Source organism: Lissotriton helveticus, chromosome 5_1 (assembly GCF_964261635.1).
Source record: "Lissotriton helveticus chromosome 5_1, aLisHel1.1, whole genome shotgun sequence".
Lineage (NCBI taxonomy): Eukaryota > Metazoa > Chordata > Amphibia > Caudata > Salamandridae > Lissotriton > Lissotriton helveticus.
Genome location: NC_136065.1, coordinates 1,054,359,199 through 1,054,380,969, shown reverse-complemented (window position 1 = coordinate 1,054,380,969; position 21,771 = coordinate 1,054,359,199). Strand labels below are relative to the sequence as shown.

The following is a 21,771-nucleotide window of genomic DNA, read 5'->3' as shown; positions in this document are numbered from 1 at the left end:
CCTCTCATATAGACAAAAGGAAACACATTCTGAATCCCTGTGACAAAATGATGTGCCACTGTTGGTTTCTCAGTTGAAAACGTTGTTGCCAGTGACCTCATGCACAGGTATGGGCTACATCTGTGGCACAAATTTGATCATGACACCTCCTTGCTCTTTGGCGGGCTGTGTCCAGGAGTATTGTAGGTATGTTCCATACCACAGTCTTATTACATGTTGGTAAAGATCTTTCAAGGTTAGTGCTTCCTCTTGCTCAGGATCAGCTTTGAGTGCAAGAAGAGACACTGCAGGGGACGTTCCATCACTCGAGGATAACTTCATTAAATGTGTGATGGTGGCTTATTTTCCACTACCTCAACTGGACCGAACTCAACACCAATGCATGGGTGTTCACAGTGATGCAAGATAGCAGTATTTTAGGAACAAGAGAGCCGAGCCAATCCAAGACACCCATCTCTAGTACTAAATTTGAGCTGATGGCCTCATGCTCTTAACTTCTGGTAGGTTGGCCCTTTCTCTTACAACAGCTGTAAATCATTGGTTGGAGTGGGAATTCACTGTGTGGATCTCGCTATCACTCCAGGAAGAAATCTGTTCTGATTTCTTCCCTTCAATAAATGTTTGGGAGCTGAAACGATTTTTTTACCAACCACATCTTCTGGCTATAAAAAGGTGGTAGTGGGCCATCTCACAAGTATGTAATGTTATGACTATTTTTAGAGCAAGCATTTTACCTGGGAGGGATCCATGCACTAGAAAAGGAGGGGTCTAAGCTTTTGGTAAAGATCCATTTGTATAGTTTCTAGCAGAATACAATGACAGAGGAGATGGTTCTGATGTGCAGGGGGAGGTGGTCCCGGGCTTTGGACTCAAGGTACAAGCCTGACCGCTGGCTCTACGGATACAAGAGATGTAAGCGTGCAGAAGGCTGACAGTAGATTTCTGGTTGGTGTTCGGAAACTGATGCAGCTGTTGAGATAAATGGGACCTAGATTGTGGAAGGCTGTGTACATGCGAGTGAAGAGCTTTAAGAATTTACGTTTATGGATGAGGATCCAGGGGAGTTCTTAGAAGTTGGAGGTGATGTGTGTGCAGGGGAATGGGAGCCTGAATGTGAGTCATCAGTTGGAAGGTGATGCTGACAAAGTGTGCTGCTATAGTCCAGTTTACTGGTAATAAGGGTTCACAACCGGAGGGCAGATTATCTTGGAGATTTCCCACTCTTCTCCAGAGTGGGAATTAATTGAAAAGTCGTAGGCTCCTTCTACAAAGCCTACACCACAGTCAACATTGCTTTTAGCACTAACCAGAAGTCCAGGTGCAAGTGGGTTACTCCATAGGGACCCTTGTCCATGGAATGGTGTGATCTGTAGTTGGAGAGGTAGGTTCCTGTATGCCTCCCAACACCCTATTTCGAGAAACCTCAAAAAATGACACAAAGCACCAGTTTGGAATTGGCAGGTCTGGTTCTTGGACCTCCTCACCCTCTTCACATATCACTCCCTCCTTCTCCAGATAAAGGCCGTTCTTCCCATATGTGGAGAAGAGCCTATCATCTCCCCTTCCGATCTCTAAACGTAAGTGATTGCTTTATGAGAAGCTAGACTCTGCTCACCTTTTCCTTTCTGCATTATGTATTCATTTTTGGAGCTGCCTGGTACCCCTTCACCAAAGCATAATACAGGAGCTAATGGTCAATCTTTTGTTCTTAGTCCTTGCCAAAGAGTACTAATCCAGTTGTTAGTAGATAGTCATGTCTTTTTGTAAACACTTTTTGCATTTGGTTATTTAAAATTTTTCTACAGTGCAACAGCTCCAGATGTAGTAGTGTGCTTTATGTTGAACTGGAACAAATACCTTTGCAGAAGACAACCCGATAGCCTAACGTTCATACGAAGGGAGATAAGTAAGGTCAAGTATCGGATTATATTACACCTGAATCGGCTGCATTTATCCTTATTTCCTATGGTTGAGATGAATGTTTGTGTTCTTGCAAGTGGGAGGCTTTTGAAGATTAGAGTAGTTGCATATGGGTAAAGATGTTTTTTAATATGTTTTGGAACAATGGAAGGATGGGTTAAGTCCACAGCTCTGTAGGAATGAGCTTCATAATTTGGGCGCTGCTCCATTGAAGGGTTTCTTCACAGTGTAAGATGTTTTGATTTTAATGTTTAAAGCTGTAGTGAGTCTTGCTCATCAAACCCTGTTATTCTCCTCAATATATTGACCAAACATGGTGGATTTCTTTTTAAATGTGGACTTCCATGCAGGACAGCATCTTTAAACAGGATCATTAATCCCCAAACTAAGTAGAATAAGTCTTGAATGATTGGGGACATGTGCTCATATTTTCTCATGGCTCATATTATGGCATTAATGAAGCTTTCAGGAGTGGTAGATGTCTTTGGGATCTCTGTTTGGTATGGCTATGTAGAATTTCAATTGATAGGTGATCAGGGCTTGGGCTTCTATTTTCAGTTGACTTAGGGCTATAAGGTTCTTGCTTGTTTTAGAGAATGAAGATAGAAATTAGCTGATTAATTTGTAAGGATATAGTGATAACAAATTTCCAGGCGTGACTTCCAGTGATTTAACTTCAGTGAGAAAGGGATGGAGAGACACCTAAGTTCATTTATCAGGGAATGCCTTTCCAGATCCTTGTCAGAGTTATGAGAACAAATTCCGGTCTGTCCCACACCTCTTGCTGAAGATCTTTCAGACAAGATGAGAGAAGTAAGGACGTTGTTAGTGGTTGACTGGAGGGTTAATTGTGTGTCATCTGTGTATTGAAGGCTGCAGACTCCTATGCCTGCCACAAGTAGAATAAATAGTTCTAGATACAGGTTAAACAATGCTTATTAAAGTATGCAACCTTGGGGAAACTAAATGCACTGCATGAATTTCTTGGGGTGTGCTTACCTGTTATCACAACCTAATCACTACTAGAGAGTAACAATGAGAACCAGTTCTGGATTTGGTATCTGAAACTCATTCTTTGTTCCAATTTATGAAACAGCCTGTCGTGAGTTACAGTGCTGCTGATAGGTTGAGTAAGATGAGTAAGCCTGCATCTCCATTGTTCTGTGTGTGATGAATATCATATAGAACTTCTAAGGTCCCTGTCTTGATGCTGAAGCTAGCTCACAATCCAAACTGGTAATTTGCCAGTAGGTGGTTATGGTTGATGCAAGACATCAGTAGGGATGAGAGATCGTGCTATTCCTATATTCAGCCATGGTAATGAGGGAAGTGTTGATGACTGGGGACCATGCAGTTTCTAAGATTCGGAAATGTATTTGAATAATTAGAAGGTTGTACTTTTGGGATAGGTGGGAGAGACAGCTAGTTTAGGGATAAGTACATTTATGGAGAGTAGTTGGGAGAGGTTGAACCTCTTGGTGACATTTTATAACAGTTGGAGTATGTTCAAAGCATCCAAAAGGCCATGTTTTTTGTGCCAAACAAAAATGTAACATTTCTTTTGCAATTGAAAGATCTGAGCAAGTGCTGCTAGCCATTTTTAGGCTTCTGTGTTTCGAAAGACGATTATGCATCAGTGAGGTGGGTGTAAGGTTGGGCAGTAGGCACAACTTTCAGAGCCTCAGTTGATGCCCAACCTAATACTAGTTTTGTACGAGTCACTACCTTTATTACGATCTTGTTACAATTTAATATATTATAATGTGCATATTTTGTGGCATACTAATTCGTCAAGAACAATGTTTTGACCAAACTGTAACAAAAACCACATACAGCAAAGGTGTAATAATAATTATTTTAATATCTCGAATTTCTATTGTAAAGAAATTTGTGCTTTTCAAATTACTACAAGTGATCATGTATATGCAGGATTCTTAATTACCCCTGGACTATTTACATAGTGCAGGCATGTGCTCCTCTTTAAATCCAGAACATTCAACATTCGTTCAATATTCAATTATATTCTATGCTTGGTACTTCAGAACTTTTACAGATTAGTGTTTTAGATTACAACTGTTTTTATGAGCATACTTTTTCAGCAGGATATTTTTTGATATACAACGTGGAAAATATTCTACAACATGCAAATTGAATGATAAAAAATTTCTCGTCGTTGAAGTAAAGGATTGCAACAATGAAATTTTTCAAAACGTCTGAATTGTAAGTGTAGATATCCACATAGATTGAGAAAATAATGCATACCCTCCGGTGTTTTCCAATACACCTACATTCATTTTTACCTGCTTCTAAGATTGCACCCCCAGATGAAAGATGATTAAATTGTGCCAGTAAAATGTAATTTCCCCTTTATGAAAGCAGTGCTTTGTACCACTTTGGTAGCTGGTAAGTAATGTGACATGGTCTTAACAATTTTGATATAGAGTTTCTATACCTTGAGGCAAAATACTGCTGATAACGATGTCACTTATTTGGGCTCCCATTTAAAACGGAGGAAATCCGTAGCAAACACCAACTCTAGTCAGTTGGCTGGGTAATTGAAATAGCACTCTATAAGAAATGTAGAGATTCCATACACACCATTGGAATAAATTGGCCTTTTAGGAAGTTATTCAGGCAGCATTTATAAGATGACATTTCCTATGATCAGATGTATTTAGAACTAAAGAGATTTATTATATTTCCTACAGGGAAATGCTTTGTAAGCCTAGTATCCAGAATATTTCCAGTAAGTGTGATCCTTTTAAGATAAAATGCCTGTAAATGTCCTATGCAGCCTAAGCTGAAGCAGTTGCAGATATGTTGAGTATAAGAATTTTCCAGCCAGTCATCCACATAACCGAAAACCTAGATGCAGCTCCATCTATGCTTTGCAGCCACATCAAACATATATTTGCATTTCTATCTATACTGAGAATGTTTAATTGAGGAGGGAACATTTCCTATTACAATCAGTAGGAATTTCATGTGACAGGTTTAATAGGAATATATTAATAGACATCCTTGGGGTACAGAGTACACATGCAATGTCCTTCATAGGGTTTAGTAAATATCGGAGTAAGAATTGACAAGCTTTTTAAATTTTGTGGTGTAATATAGCTTGGACATGGCACAGATTGCTGCCTGAGCACCGATATGTGAAATTTGAGTCATGAAAATAGTGGCAAAAGTAGTAGAAGTGTCATTTCTACAGATAAAGGAGATTACTGATTGACTTATTGTGCGAAGATTACACTGTCCCCCGAGTCAAAACAGTTACAGAGCCTACATTTATATCTTTATTTGGTTTATGCAAAAACCCATGTACTAAAACACATATAAGACAACCGATCTAGAAGCAATAAATACATCATACAATGAATACAGATATTACACATACGAGCAACACCCTGTAAAAAGCAAACCTCATCATACATTGGATAAAATCTTGCATAATCGGACAGCACCAGATAAGAAACAAGCTAGGATAAAACAGTTTAATACATCGGATAATTACATTAAAAAGAACATGGCAGGTTGTACTTGATTAAAGTGCCTATTAACTAATAGGTAGAGTCAAAGATGTACTTAATTTTTTGGAGAGTGCTCAAAATATATGAAAGTACAAAGTGTCCTGAGCTGAAATATTATCACAACTTCATGCGATGGAAGCAGGTTGAAATTAACTACCTCTGGGGATAGCTAACAAATGATATAATAATTTAGTTATCTAAAACGTATCGAATGAAAACAATGATGCTGTGGCATTTCATAAGTTACATATGGTCCGATAAAAAGAGTAGTCTGATGTGGAAAGTAATCTCTAACAGTTGACTTTTCCGATACAGATAGGGATCTTTCATTTTCTCACAAATCCTTAAAAGATATATACTGTCATTACAAGTAGGTGGGATAGAGAAAAAGAAACAGAAAAAGAAACACCAGCAAAGCTGCATCGACACTGTTGATGACATGACATCACTTGGCAAAGGACAAAGAGGAGAAAAGATTAGACTAGCTGGCCAGAGTGTCCAAGTCATGGCCATCTTTAGCTTAGAGCAGCGACCTCAACCTTCAAGTCAAAATGGTAACAGTGGCAAAAAAGTATCACTGTTTTGATAAGGGAGATTGAATAGGACATTGACAAATGGTGTCAAAGGCCAAATTAGCATTACTTTTGATGTACACATATAACATAGGCAAACATATGTCATTATATGCTTACCAGAATGTAATATTGAGTAGTACATTGAACTATGAATCACTGTGACCCTTTGGATCACTTCTAGTGAAGTTAAAGCTGTAAAATAGTTTGACCCAACAAGGGATTCTCTATTGTTCTCCTGGAGGTGAATGAATAAAGTGGTGTTTTTAAAACCAGAATATACGGTTTCACTATAGGTCAGTAAGTGTATGATTTTGGTGAGTAACACAAGCTGTAACTCTGAATATTTGGGGCTATTCCCAAAGAATATTACATTTCTCAGCAAGTGACTACCCAGGCAGTAAAGGTACATCTCTAAAGTGTTGCTCAGGGTTTGTACTATGAAACCATAGAGACAGATTAGGAAACCCCGCAATATGCTTATACAGTTATTACTGATACATATCGCATTATAATGCAATTGTGTTTTTGCTTCCCACCAGTAATACATGTTTTCTGATTCTTATGCTTAGAAAACGTACAAATAATTTTTACTGCATGAAGAAAACTGCAAAGACAGAACTGGTTATACACAAAGTATCTAGTTTACATTATTTTAACTGTAAAATATATATACATTCATATTTATACTTTCATTTGGTGGTAACTTCTTCACACCTGCAGAACATGTTGACACTCAGTCCCTAAAGTGTAGTCTCAATTCAGGATGTCGTTCCAAATTAACCAAATCAATAGCCTTGCAGGTGAAATTTGCTTTAAAAGTTCTTTAAAACCAGCTTCAAGAAAATTATTAAATCGTCCCTCATGTATTCACAAATATCAATATCTTTAAAACCTTGGTAAGAGTATCCGTTTGTTAATAATAGACTTTATTTTTATTTTATTTATTTTTTATTTATTTATAAAATTTCTATAGCGCACAAATAACTTCCGGTGTCTCGGCGCTAGAGTTTACAGATTGCAAGGGGTTCCTATTGGAAGTTTACTGATTAAAAAGCCAGGTTTTAAGGTGCTTTCGGAATATTAGTAGTGATGGGCTAAATTTGATATAGGAAGGGAGCAGGTTCCATAGTTTAGAAGCAGCAACCACAAAGCGTTTGTCTCCCCATGTCGCTTTTTTTGTGCGTGGAATTTGGAGCTGTTGGGCTGCAGATGAGCGTAATGTTCGACTAGGTGTGTAAACACTAATGGCCTTTCTAAAAAATTCTGGTCCCATGTTGTTCAATGCCTTATATGTGATACACAAGGCCTTAAACTTTGTACGGCTTCTAACCGGCAGCCAATGTAGTTGACGAATGATGGGAGAGATAGATGAATATTTAGGTGTGCCGGTTAGAATCCTTGCGGCAGCATTTTGAACAAGCTGTAATTTGTTCAAAACTTGCTCCTGCGCGTTCAACAGTAGGCCGTTGCAATAGTCCACTTTAGACAATACCAAAGTGGACATTAGGGTCTTGCTTGCATTTGGGGGAAGAAATGGAAGCAATTTCTTTTCCATTCTTAGGGTGAAAAAGGAGGCTGAGACCACTGCGTTGGCATGGCTGACAAAGGCTAGCTTGTTGTCAAATAGAACTCCCAGATTTCTAACTTTGGATACTGGTGATGGGGGGTTCCTAGCTCCGAAGGCCACCAAACTGGGGACCAAGACGGGGTCAGCTCATTAACTACCATAACCTCAGTCTTGTCAGAATTTAACTTTAAACAATTCTGATCCATCCAGGTACTGATGGCTCTCATACCCTCCTGGAAATTAGCGGCCACTGCTCCTCCATTTTTGTGGATCGCCAGGACCAGCTGGGTGTCATCGGCATATGAGGTCAATCCAATACCAAATGACTTGATCACCCTCGCCAAGTCCGACACATAGATGTTAAAAAGTGCCGGACTTAGCGAGGAGCCCTGGGGAACTCCACACGGCAGAGTGAAATCAGGAGAGTAATAACTCCCCATCTTCACAGACTGCTCTCTATCAGCCAAGAAGGATGCCAGGAGTGCCTTGGCTTTACCCTGAATGCCTATTGCAGCGACACGGTCGATCAGGATGGTGTGATCGACCGTGTCGAAGGCTTCAGACAAATCCAAGAGTATTAAGACCGCTGCACCACCCTGGTCCATGATTATCCTGACCTCCTCTGCTGCCTTTATCAGAGCACTCTCAGTTCCAGGGCCCTTCCTGAACCCAAACTGGGTGTCATCCAGCAGCTCATTCTGATCAATATAGTTCGACAGCTGTAGGTTCATTGCCTTTTCAAAAAATTTTGATGGATAGGGGAGCGAGGCAATAGGGCGATAGCTCTTAGGCCCCAATGGATTTAGGGTTGTTTTTTTCAAAAGTGGCTTTACAGTGGCCTTTTTCCAGGTTGAGGGGTAGTCACCTGTCCGAAACATGGCATTTAGCCTAGAGAACCTGACATTCAGAAGAAAAATGTAGTTACTAATTGTGCATAGAAAACAAATATAAGCAATTGCTTTCCAAAATAATGTTTTGTTGGCCAAACAGTGTTCCAGAATGATTTCTGATGGTAAAACACTTCCACTGCTTACTGGGAAGTTAATGCTTTACATTTCAGTATTTTATAACTGTGTTTTTTATATATTGTGCTTGTGCTGATAGCTTGGTAATTGCTTAGTAGTTACAGATACAAAACCATCTTTTCTGGCCAGGCTTTCAGGTCAGCTTCTGCAAGTCTCTGCTGAGCAACATATTCTCTCTGATGTTTGTTTCTCTGTTTAACTTCAAGCGTTATTCACATATCAACTCAACTATCAATGTTATCCTTAGTGATGAAAGAGCTGATTGGCTTTTCAGGATGGAAGGCTATGTACTTAGGATTCAAAATTCAATTTTGGGGTTATTGAGTTTTAGATGAGATGGTAAACCTACATTTATATGACTTTGGTGGTTGTCATTGCCCTCATGCATGCATACTTTTAGGTACTGTTAAGTATCATTTACATATTAGTAGATCAATAATGCATCCATTCTTCTGATACATACTTCAAAACTTGAGGCATAGTGAGAGAAATTGAGTCTTTTAGTAGCAGTTAAGGCAAGGATACTGTGTTAGAATTGGGAGCTTCCATGTCTATTGGCTTGCTCAAGGTATGAAGTAAGATGTTTGGGGCAGTGCTTTCAATGCAAATTTAGGTTTTTTGATTGTGGAGTAGTTTTACCTGGGAAAGCCTGTCGGAGGCTGTGGAGAGGTTTTAAGAACTTGCCCATCTGGAATCCTGCACCACATAGAGATATGTGTCAAAATGAGAAGTAACATAGCTGAGCTCTCAGCTTTGGAACTTCCTAAGCTGATAGTGAGGATGTGTGCTTGCTCAAACTAGTAAAAGCTGTTGCCACTTAATGTATTAGGATTACTTTTTTCTGTGTTGGATTTCTAGTAATGGGATACAGTGCTTTCAATTTGTTAGCATTGCAATATCTTTGCATCTTGTCTGTTTAGTGATGGTGGACTTAACAGGTTGCCTTTTCTACATGCAGGAGTGCCTTGACTTAAAAGCCCAGTTCCTTGGCCCTGCAATGGTGGCTAGGATTTTGTGTAATTGTTTCTGACCTTTGTTACCATGTTCTTTTAAATGGCATAGAGGTGAACATTTATTGTAATCTGTGCGGATCCTGTTGGTCTTTGTGGGAATAACCATTGTTACTTCTGCCTGTTTGACTAGATTGACATTGGTTTGTCTTTGTATGACATTTACTATTGGTTTGGCAAGATTTGTTGCTTCTTATATCCTCCCAGCATTGGTTGTGGTACAGTTAGTGGTACAATTTACGTTAATAAGGAGAGGTGGCTATAGCAATACCTTCCAGGGTTGGAATGCAGCTTGAGTAAGGGGATGACACCGAGTTTGGGAGTCAGTGTTTATAGGTCAGGACGCTTGGTTTCTTATTACTTGTTAGCACTGCTATGAAACATTTTCTGGGTTCTACATGGTGAAACACTGGGACTGTCTTTAAGCAGTAACATTTGTGGAGTCTAGATACTTGGGAGAGTGGCAGGGCTGCTGAGGGCATTTTATGGTATCTGGACAAATCTAACTTTGGTCATTTTGGCAGGGATTTTGCCTGATCTGTACATGTGATGGATACATCGATTGGAAGTAGCGTGGTTCTGCATACCTATATCCTACAATACCTGGGTCAGAGATCTCCGCTTATTTTAAGTATGGAACCATAGAGAGAATGCATGTGGCATTTCTACTACAGATATAGGGGCTACATTTTTCCACTATGTGCAAAAGTGTTGTTTAACATAAACAGTTATAATAGTACTCTTGAGTTTGTGAGAATTGCAGAGCCATATATTCAATTGATTTGAATGTGAAGCATAACGCAAGTCAAGTATATAGAGGCTGGTCAAGTAAGCCAGTAGTTGATAGTGGGCAGGCCCTGGGCACATTCTGTGTATATTGTTAGCAATAGCAATAATCGGCTTGGAGCTATTAGCAAATACAATATAAACTTACAACTGCATATGCTTGCTCAAAAAGATAGTTGTAATGGAGTACTCAAAATGTTAGCATTTCCGCCTGCTTGGACAGAAGAATCTCAACTTTCTACAATTATGACCATACAGCAGTGTTATAAGAATGGTCCTATTAACACTGAAGGTAAACTGTGATGAAGATAACGACTGAAAAATACAAACTTAAATTACAACGTGACCAAGTTTATTACTCATGTGCTGGAAGTGTGCAAGATAATATTGAACGAGCATACAAGAGACAGTTAAGTTACTTCTTTTGACATTAATTTTAAGGTACAAGAAGCAAGTCCTTGAGCAATCAATTTTACTAATGAAATGTGGAAGTAATTGGGTAATATGGGTTTAAGATATGTCTTGGGATATAAAGTAAAATGCATGAAGACGTGTTGATTCATTTTTTATATATATATCGGATGCTGGTTCTAAAATGTTGTTTAACATGTAATGTTGTGCTTTTGCATCTGTAACCATAGAAGTTTAAATAACGCTAACATTCCTGAACTGAACAAACTCTTCAATCTGATTATATTTTAACATTCATTTCCAAGTATATATTTCCAGTTCAGATAATTGGAGGAACTGATGCTTAACACTGTTAAAGGTTTAGTGTAATATCTCTTAGTGAATAGGACTGGGATACAATACAGATTAGTTCACTTAGACTTGTAGACGTAGATGAGAAATGTGAAGAAAAAGCAACATTAACTGAGAAAATGCATTTACTATGGAAACCCAATTTATGTGACTTTAAATGATTTTACATGTGTATTTTTTTTTTTTTTTATAGTGATAAAACCTCACCGTCAGAGTTAATTCATCAGGAAACACAGAAGGCGCCCACACCTGAAAAGTTAATGGTCACATTATGTCCACATCACCAGAAGCAGTATGTTCATATGTTGAGTGACCTGGATATTGAAGAACAATTATCACCAAAAGACATAAATGCGTCTGCCTGTAGCATGTGTGATACACATTATTCCAACATGCAGGATAAAGATGACGTCTTTTCTGAAGAAAGGGATAATGTAGCCTCGGAACTGCATGTAAATCATTCCGATTCACGTAACTCAATTTGTGTATGCTGTGAACATTTGAAGGAGACAAATACAAAGTCTTCTACAAAAGGCAGATGTTCGGATGGAGAGAAGTGCATTAGTACTATTAAAGAAGAGTCCACAGATCTATCAGAAAGTAGCTTTGAAACTCCAACTGCAGTCTTCACCCCCAGATGCTTTGCTGCATCAAATACAATATTAAATTTCGATCATATTTCTGAAAGTGATGAAGGTGCTGCCGCTGCTACATCTGAATCAACGTCTGATGTAAAAAACTCTGTCGAAGAGAAAGAACACAGTCGAGAAAAGATGCCAGTCAACTGTTATGTTGAAGTAAAAATTCCATCTCTTACCATTGATCATGGTACCAATAGCGATGAGTCTCAGAAAGCTTTATTGAAAACCTTATCAGAAGAGACTCTTGATTCTGATGTGATATGTTCAGCTAAAAAAGTAGATTTGGGAAATTCATTGCAGTCGAAAACAATGTCTTCCCTGAAAGAGGATTTAGTAATAAATGAACGCCCTGTAAGTCCAAACCAGGAAAGTCTAACTGCTCAAGGAAGACATAAAGTTGGTAATCCTCTACACCAGGGTACTAAATGTAAACTTGATAACTCCAAAGATAATTGCCCCACATTACGTAAGGCTTCCAGTAAACATGTGAACATGAAGCCTGCTCCAGACACAATAAAAACAGTTCGCAATTGTAAAAGAGCTTCAGGAGTGCGTATAAATGATTATGATAATCAATGTGATGTTGTTTATATCAGCCAACCAATAACTGAATGCCAGTTTGAAAATAAGGGGTCGATTTTATCTTCACGAAAGACTGCACGAAAAAGTACCCGTGGCTACTTATTCAACGGCGAATATTGTGAGATTTCCACTGTTCGCACATTATTTCGTAGTTCAAAGGCAGTAGAGATACTGAACTGCTCAAAGCTTATAAAAGAAAGATTAGTATTTCCAAGCCAGTCTTTGTCAACCACTCTTCCCCTTGTGCAAATGGCTGTGGTGGCAAGTCCAGAAAAGACTGAAATTAATGTAACTTCTGTTGATGTATCATTACCAGGAAGTCCATGTCATAAAGATAAATATGAAGTTTCCTCTATAGCTGTTGAGCGAAAATTACAGCTTGAACCAGGAGATTCTGCTTTGCTTGTCGCAAGGGAAGCTGCAGCTAGTCCTTTAATGGCAATAGTTTCTCATGCAGAAAAGACCCAAGAGGATATCTCTGTTGAGTTTCAATGTAAAGCTGTCACTTTATCCTCCAATGTGAAATATGAAGAAGATACGAAGCTAGCAAAAAGTTTTACAAGAGCACCTGAAGAAATACAGGTCTGCGCCTCACCACTAAATAAAAACATCTCTGAAGTGCACAGCATAGAAGCTCCTGTTAGCTTTCTTATGGAGAAGGGCTTTGTGGACTCCAACACAGGTGGTTCAAAAGAGGTTTTGAATTTCAAACTAAATAGTGATGCTGAGTGTACCAATCAAATTGTTGATAATACAGCATATCCTGAAATTTCTACTCCTGTTTATCCCTTTGTTGCTCCATTTGAAAAAGCGCCTCTAGGCCCCGGATCAGAGTATGCCACTCTAGAGTCGCTGGAAGAACTACACAGAAATGCCAACAATGATCCTACTTTTGAAAATATAAACTGTACGCAGTCTAGAAACACTGAATCACTTGATACTGAAGAAATTGCAAATGTTGAAGGACCTGTAAACATCACTGCTGCATTTTCTTCAAAGAGTTCACTTGAGGAATGTCATATCGATTCTAGACTAACTCTTTCTTTCAAAGATGCTCAAGAAGATCTTGGTAACTGTAGATCTCCCTACTCCCCAGAGGGGTCCTATGGTGAAGATAGTGTAGACTTTACTCTAGCTCTTTCATTAGAAGATACACCTAGAAAAGATCCTGTTGGCTCTAGAGATGATTTTTCCACAGAAGATGCTCATATTGAAGCAGCAGTAGAAACTACAGAATCTTCAGAGGATGTATGTGGTGATATTTCTGAGAATCGCATCATTTGTCCCATTGAAACATCCTCTGATTCTAATGGTGCTTCTTTCTCCGAAGAAAACAGAGAAGAGTCAGACTCAATATCTTTCTTGAATGTGTCAAATGAAAAAGAAGTTTTGGACTCTATAACAACTACTTTAGATCTGCATAGTGATGATGTTGCTAATGGAGATGCATCTTCCTCAATTTTAAGTGTACAAGAAGCTTTAGACTCAAAATATACATCTTCCTTTCCCATTTCTAATAGCAACATGATTGAATGCTCTGGGGTTGTACCTTTATCAGAAGATGATTCTGGAGCTAAGTTAATACCTGCATCTCCCTCAGAGATTTCTGTTAGAGAAAATGATATATGCATTAAACCAGCATCTCCCTCAGAGATTATCAGAGGAGAAGGAGTAATAAATGTTGCCCTTGTTTCCCCTTCACATACTGTCAAATCAGATGAATGTGGCAGCGTTTCCCCATCACATATAGTCGAATCAGATAAATGTGGCGGCAATGTCTCTGCTTCTCTTCCGGCTGCTTCCATTAGAAAATCAAAAAAGCCTGCCAAGCTGCATAATAATACATCAAAAAGATCAGCTGTAAATGCTTGCAGTAATAATACAGCAAAAAAACAACAAGGTTCACATCGAGAGAAGACATGTGCAGAATTGATAGGTAATACAAATCCCAAAAAAGTAAAGAAAGTTGGAAAATCAGAAACTGTGCAAGACAATCATAAAAAGTCTGAACCTCTAAAAAAGCAGAATCTAGATAAAAATGTTCTTAAGAAGAAATCAAAAAAGAAAAAGAAATCTAATGTCATTAAGTCTGACCGATGCCTGCGAAGTCAGTTCTTATGTTCAGCAGCTTTAAGCACCAATGAATTTTCTGCTTCCAGTCACCTTAAAGTTCCATGTCTCAAAATTAAGCTTGTTAAAAGTCCTGGTGCTAAATGTTTTCAAAGAACAGTGCATTTGCATAAAGCATTATCTGTCAGTTTTCCAGTAGATTGTTTAAATAAGCCATTATTGGAAAAGATGTGTGACTCTAATCTAGAAGATTCTGAAAATTCTGCTGATCAATACCCTGTTATCACAAGACAGTTTAAAGACATACAAGCTAAAAGGATTGCTGAAGATGACACTGTTTTCTCCAAGTCTGAATCTAATCTTGCATATTATCCACCAGAGGGGTTACAAATCCTGGTGGATATGAACACAAATGAACGTAAAGTTAAACTGTCTATAAATTGTCCAGTTAATCAGACCCAAAACACTGAAATGACAAAAGTTCATATTAACACACTGGATTTGGATAATATTAAGAAGAAACCAGTCATTGTTGGGTCCAAGAGCCGCGATTCCTTGGCCAGCTCACAGAGATTTTATAATAGTTCAAGCGGAAACACACCCAAGCTCTCCCGAACATTCATGAAACAAAAAAATCGAATTTTAAGAAACCACAATTTAAAGCTGGCCTCAAACAGAGAAGCATTAAATAAAATGGATCTTACAGCTGAAAATTCTAAAGTTGTTAATGCTAAGGTAGAAACTGGTTCATCCTCTGGGAAAGAAGACAATATATGTAGCAAACCCTCTGTGGCTCTGAGTGACGAGCCTCAAGAAACCAGTACGGTAAAGTATGCAAATAGCCTTGCAGAAGAAGAAAACCAGGAACTCATTGCTGATTTTAATGCAAAGTACATGAAGGTTCAGAAAGGGTGGGTTCTCCTTGATAAAGAAGCAATGCCAGTGCACAGAGCAAAAAACAAGTCAGATAAGTTAAAAGAAATTTGGAAAACTAAAAAAAGAGTACGAAAGATCAGGAGTCCTTCAGAAGCTCAAAAACTTTCTCCTATTCAGATTTTGTTCATGAAGGCCTTCAAGTTGTCTGATATATGTAAGTGGTTCTTAGAGACAACTGAAACAAAGTCTCTAGTGATTGTCAAAAAAGTAACTACGAGATTGCCTGGGGACTTTCCGATGGCAATGATTCCTGTACAGAGGTGTGCTTCCTCTGTTGCTTATCCCCCAAGTGCACAGGCTGAACGCTTGAAGAAACACCTAAAGAAATTTCCTGCAGCATCGCCCTTAAAAAATAATTCAAAAACTCAAAAAATGTGGGCTAAATTCCGTGACCCTATCGAGGACAGTGATTCTAGCACATCCACCAGCTCATCTCCTAAAACAGATTTAGATGTAGTTAAGGACCATAGGAATGCTAAATCTACTCAGAATGTGAAAACAACCGACAGTGCACGCATATTGAGAAAATATTCAAACATGAGAGGAAAACTGCGATCCCACAACTGCATGGTAAATAGTGAAATAAGCAGTGGCAAAAAGGTGCCAAATGAAGATGAAAAAAAACCAAGTCAAACAGATGTTTGCCTTACTTCTTTAAAGTCTCCTAAATGTACATTACAAGTTGAAAATGATGGATACTGTGATGGTTCAGAAGAGGATCTGAAAAGTAAGAAAAAGAAAAAGCAATCTCTTGATTTCATCAAATCAGACACAGAGCCTGCGAAAAAGAAAAGAAAGCAAGACTCCAGCGACGCAAATGATTCTCCCATTTCATCTGGTAAGATTAGGCCAATAGTTAAGAAAATTAGTTGTAAAGTTGAACAGAAAGATTCACAGACAAATGTCCCAATTGCTAGAAAACAGGATACGCTGGAATGCATTGGTAAAGGGTCAAATACAGCATCCTTAAAAGAGAAAAAAGCAAAGGTAGAATCAAAGACTGTTGTACAGATAGATAATCCATCCTTGTTAAAAGGGAATAAAATCATAGGTAAAACTAAAATGACCAGTAACGCACTGTTGGCAACTTCTCCAAAAGCCAAAGGAGCAAAAGTGTCTTCTTGCAAGTCAAATAAAAAGCGTAAGAATGAGCCCTATGTTGGAAAAGCTCACACCAGGTCCATGAAGACTATTGTCACCAATGATGTGTTTGAGGACAAGATCAAACTGAAGTCACAACCTCGCCCACTTGCACACACCAAACAAAGGCGACTAGTTACAAAGCGATGAAGAATATAATAGCCATGGCAAATTAAACTTTTATAGGTCACCTTTGTTCTGCATACACAAAAACTACTTTTATAAGCTGTAACGGGCCTTCCAAAAATCCACAGTTAATCTAAAAAGCAAAAATACCCATAACTATGTGCAACTATTACCTGCTTCTGGCAGAGACAATGTTTCTCTCCAAAGCAGAGGAAACTGTGTTATTCAAGATCCTCTGCTTGATTTGACAGCATTGCAGTTTTTAGTTAAAAGTACAGTGCCTTACTTCGTTGTGGGGTTTTTTGTATTAAAAAAAGTTATCCTGTGTGATTAAAGGCTTACATTTTATACTTGATGCACAAGCACTTGTACTGTAGAAGAAAAAAGCTCTGCCGCTAAACATTGCTTTCCTGAATTAGTTACCCGCCCGTATATTTCTTTGTACACAATGCAGTTCTAGTCATGCACACGTTTTTTTGTTTTTTTTACTTGCCATCTAAATGTATTCAGTGTTGGGAATAATAGTTCCACTATGCATGTGCGAATTTTGATGCTGTTGGATGCTCTGTTCTAATATTGCAAACTGTTCTTTTCTTCTGCAAGTTTCTTGTACTGTGAAGTTTTCACAGTGTAACAAATCGGGCAGATACAGGGCCTCAAAATTCAATAAATGTTATTTAGAAGTGAAAAATGTAAACACCCTGTTCTAAACAGTTTGACGAGGGCTTATACAGTCAATGCGGAAGAAAAACTATAAAGACATTGTGTCAAAGTCTCATTCCATCACTTATTTTCAACGTAGTTGTCACTATCTTAACTGGAAGGTGTATTCTTGGGGATACTTTGCAAGTCTACTGTTTACTATTGCTCAGTCTTGGACACTTCGTTCCAAAAGCCAGTATGAGTTTTCTATAATCCTCTTTTCCTTTTACAAATGGTATTGATATGACTGAATTGCATCGATTAAAAAGTAGTAGTCTTTGTTGTGATGTTACGGTTACGTGCTTTGAGCCACGTAGATGTTTGGTATCTCAATAGATATTGTGTTATTTTTATGAACAGGAAAACATATTTTTTCAAAAGAAGTACTTTCTGCGAAGGCAGTGACTCAATGTAATTAGTAATCAAGTGAAGGAACTACGTCAGCAATAAAAAAGATGACGAGTTAATGTTGCATTAGCTGCACATTTGATGAGTAAACATTTTATTTGATCTATCAAATTGCTTATTTTTCTATGATTGTCTCGCAAAGTGGATGTACGCCAGACGGCCAGGCTTTGTGCAACTTCATGAACATTGGTTCCATACTGCCAAGTAAATATGAAGTAAATTTGGGCAATTGATCCCATACTTCTCACCTCACCTGTGGTATTTGAGGTATTTATGCTGCCTTTCAAAAATAATTGTAGTAGCCCAGCACTGACACAAAACGAAAGGGGAGTTTCTACCACAGAGTTAGAGAAGTGCTAGATAAGTGCACAAGTAGACCTACATTGTGCAATATTTTGAATTGATTACGCAACATTTAGATTCAATTATGTTAATATGTGGCCACTCATCATTGTGGAGGGATACAAAGAAATGGGTTCAGCTCAAGAGTTTCAGAAACGGGCATGGTGGTGCACTGATAGCCATTTCTTTTGTAGTTTGATGCATTTTTTAATGTTGTGCCTTCAGTTCTCTATATGTATATGAGCATCTGGACACTTCTGTCATAAGGTTTGATTGTGTCTTCTTTCTGCTGGTTTGGGGAAGGCGAGGAGTGATGCTCTGCCGTGTTCTGGGAAATTGCTGCTCCATTTGGGTCATTCCATGTACTTTCTTTTTCTCCAAATAATGTCATTTAGGCTTTAGGGAATCCTTTATTCAGGCCTGTTGTGGTCACCTGCTTTGCTACTAGTCTGTTAGCGTGTCTCCCAAGCTGAAGTAATGCTTATATTGGTTTTGTCCCTTTCCTGTGCTAAGAATTTTGTTTCAGCGAGACAGCCCCTGTTCATGTTTTCTGTTATATGTCATCAACTCTCTGGCAGTATTGTATGTCCTCTCTTTTCGGAGACTGCATGCCTTTGCTATTACCCCCTAATCCTGAGAGAAGGCTAAAAGTACACCCATTTTGGAAGGACAAAAAAAGAATGAAAGGCGCAATAGAATGCTCCCTTACATGATTTATCATGGAATTAATCTTTTTCCCCATTTCACGATTATGTTTGTCATTTTTGTATGGTAACTTCTTTACATGCAAGTGCATTCCTGTCCCTCAAACAAGCACTGCTCTCACTAGAATGATAAAAGATTCACTTTGCCCGATTCACAACCCAATTTTCGGCTGTAAATTGACTGGATTTACATCTATTAGGTTTCCACAAAAGAAAATCTAGGATGAGCAAATGCATTTTCTACTGCTTAATTGTACACTACAATTTTGTACAATTAAGCAGTAAAGGCCATGCAAGGAGTAATAGGATCAAGGTGTGGTTTGCATTGGGAGTTTGTGAATGCCCACACACTGGGCGTCCACATACTCCTTTCTGACACTTTCTAACCCTGAAAATCGTAGGAGATTTGCTTAAGCAAAGCTCTGGAGTAAATCTTCTTCTAGGGTGAGTATAAGAATGGAGCATCCCTAAACTTGGTCGTAGTGAAGGATTTTCTACACTGGGAAAAATGTTCCCCAAAGAGCAGTTTGTTTTTTTAAATTGCAATTTCTCATCGGGGCTGCCTTTCTAAAGTGCAAATTGGTGTACTACTGGAAGAGTTTGTGAATAAAAAAAGAAGTACTCACATTTATAAGAATTGTTATAGAAGTGCAGATTTACTACTTTTTTAAATCAGGGTCTCAGTTCATAAACCTTCTGAATCCAGCCATTAAGTAGTATTTAGGGTTAGGAAAGGATCTATCAGAAGGTTCTGCTCTTCATTGTTACTAGTGTAAAAGGACATTTACTCTCTCCTTTTCACTCTTGGTAAGTTTGTTACCATCTATCATCTTATACTTAAACAAAAGTGTATTCACTCAGATTCATATTAGCATTTCATGTATGCCATGGCTTCTCTAGAAACGGAGCATTTCACAACAGCAAACAAAATACTTTCTGCTGTTTGGATGTTGGTTATCATTATATTAAACGCAGTTTTATCATTGCTTCAGTTTAATATTTTTGTTTCACCAACATGTATACCACAGAAGAAAAGAAAATGTGAAGGGTAGCAGTTCCCCATAGCCAGGCTTAGGGTTCGGGACTTTTGGCTTCTAAACTTCTTTTGGGTTACCTTATTGCTTCAACATATTTTGTTCGGTGTATGATTACTCAGACTATGGTAGGCTAACACCACAAATTGCCAAAATCATTCAAAGCTCAATATTAGCAAGCACATTGAAAGTAATAAATGGTGAGAAATTCTCAAATGTTTTTGTGTGTGTGTGTATATATATATATATATATATATATATATATATATATATATATATATATATATATATATATATATATATATATATATATATATATATATATATATACTGTGTTTCCTAGGCTGGCAGTGTCCAATGCATAACCCGGTTTTAGTTTGTGAGAAAAAATTATACAGGGTAAAGATTTAATTGCAATGAAAGGGAACAAAAATTTCAAAGCATTACTAGTGTGTGGGCTCTCTTCTTGTATAAGGAGTGGGCATGGGGACCATTTATCAGCATTGCAGGGCTTCTGTGACCTTGTCCTTTATCTTACACGTCTTTACGTTTGGTACTGCTGTCAGAAACGTGTTTTGAACCTTGATTGTAGATGAGCTTTGATCCAGCCACCAATAAAAGAATAGGTCATAATAGTTCACGATTAGCATTCTCCCAAGCTTGATATTTGGTGGGAAAGTGAATGTTGGGTGTCAAGTTACCACTGCCAGAGAGAGTGATGACAAATGCTCCAAATGGAAGGGAGACACTTCCCTCCTTCAGCTACAATTTTCCTAATGGCAGAATATTGGATTGTTAAAAATACCATAATTTTGGTATTTGTATCTTATTTTGTTTCCACTACCTATATTTAGTAGTTGAATTTTCTACTGTAGTATTTTTTTCCTCATTGATTCCCTCTCTATTCTTAGCAGGAGTGCTTTGTGCAGGTTGATAATAAGTATGTTCTCTTTGCTATGGAATGCACAAATGAAAATCTTATGACTACCTAACTTGTGCTGGTAACTAGGCATTCATAATTTGGGCATGAGTTAATCCTGGAAATCTGTTTCTTTTAATATATGCTGTCAGTGTCATAGCTATGCTTGAGGTATGACAATAAATACTCATTGACACTGCTCATTGTCAATTCACAAACACATTGTATACTGATAGTGGGATTTAGAAGGTACGCCCTTGCTTAATAGTTGGTGACACAAATCCACTATCCTAGTGCATATGGCGTTAACTTGATCTATGCATAAAAGAAATATAAATATTATTTATTTGAATATTCTTGATTTATTTTAGTGACATTTAGATTTACTTTGGAAAATGCGGAATAATTCATCTAAAGCTGTCCCTAAAATGTACCCCTTTCCCTGAGCAATTCTATGGGTGAAATGTGCAGCAGGCTGTAGTAAGACTATACATGCTAATTGCAAGCAAATCATGACCTCCCCACACCCAAGGGAAATAGCCAGTGAAAACAAATCTAGCCTTGGCCGATACTATTGTTAAATTGTAAATCTTAATTATTCTGTTCTTTTAATGATACCATGGTCATAATTGTGCTGTTAACTCTTGTGACTGAGGTATTAAGTCTACTTAAATCTCATAGCTTCCTCCCTCTGAAAATGGTTAAATTACTTACAAAATCACATCTTTTAATGAATTTAAATATGACACCATTATTATTTTTTGTTGTTTGATCGATCAGCCAAATAAATCTGTGAATAGTAAACTGTTATAAATTCTTATACATTGGTAGCAAGTATATTCCTCTAAATGAATTTGCAATATTTTATGTTTGCAATCTGGGTCATTTAGGTTACTGCCTGAATTTATTTTATTACCAGTTTTCACTTTATTAAGTCATCTATAAAGGGGTTCAGAAATTTGCACCTAAGAATTCAGTCACCTCCTTTTATC

The 21,771-nt window shown here is 37.9% G+C and overlaps 1 protein-coding gene across 5 annotated transcripts in view; it reads left to right on the top strand.

Moving 5' to 3' along the window:
- Nucleotides 1-19,444, top strand: part of LCOR (ligand dependent nuclear receptor corepressor) — a 286,641-nt gene extending 267,197 nt beyond the window's left edge. For all 5 annotated transcript variants that reach the window (XM_078643590.1, XM_078643591.1, XM_078643593.1 and 2 more), the window contains exon 5: nt 11,369-19,444. In XM_078643590.1, the coding sequence (XP_078499716.1) occupies nt 11,369-16,694 (5,326 nt within the window). In that variant the 3' untranslated portion in view covers nt 16,695-19,444. The remainder of the gene's footprint in view (nt 1-11,368) is intronic.
- The last annotated feature ends 2,327 nt before the right edge of the window (nt 19,445-21,771 follow it).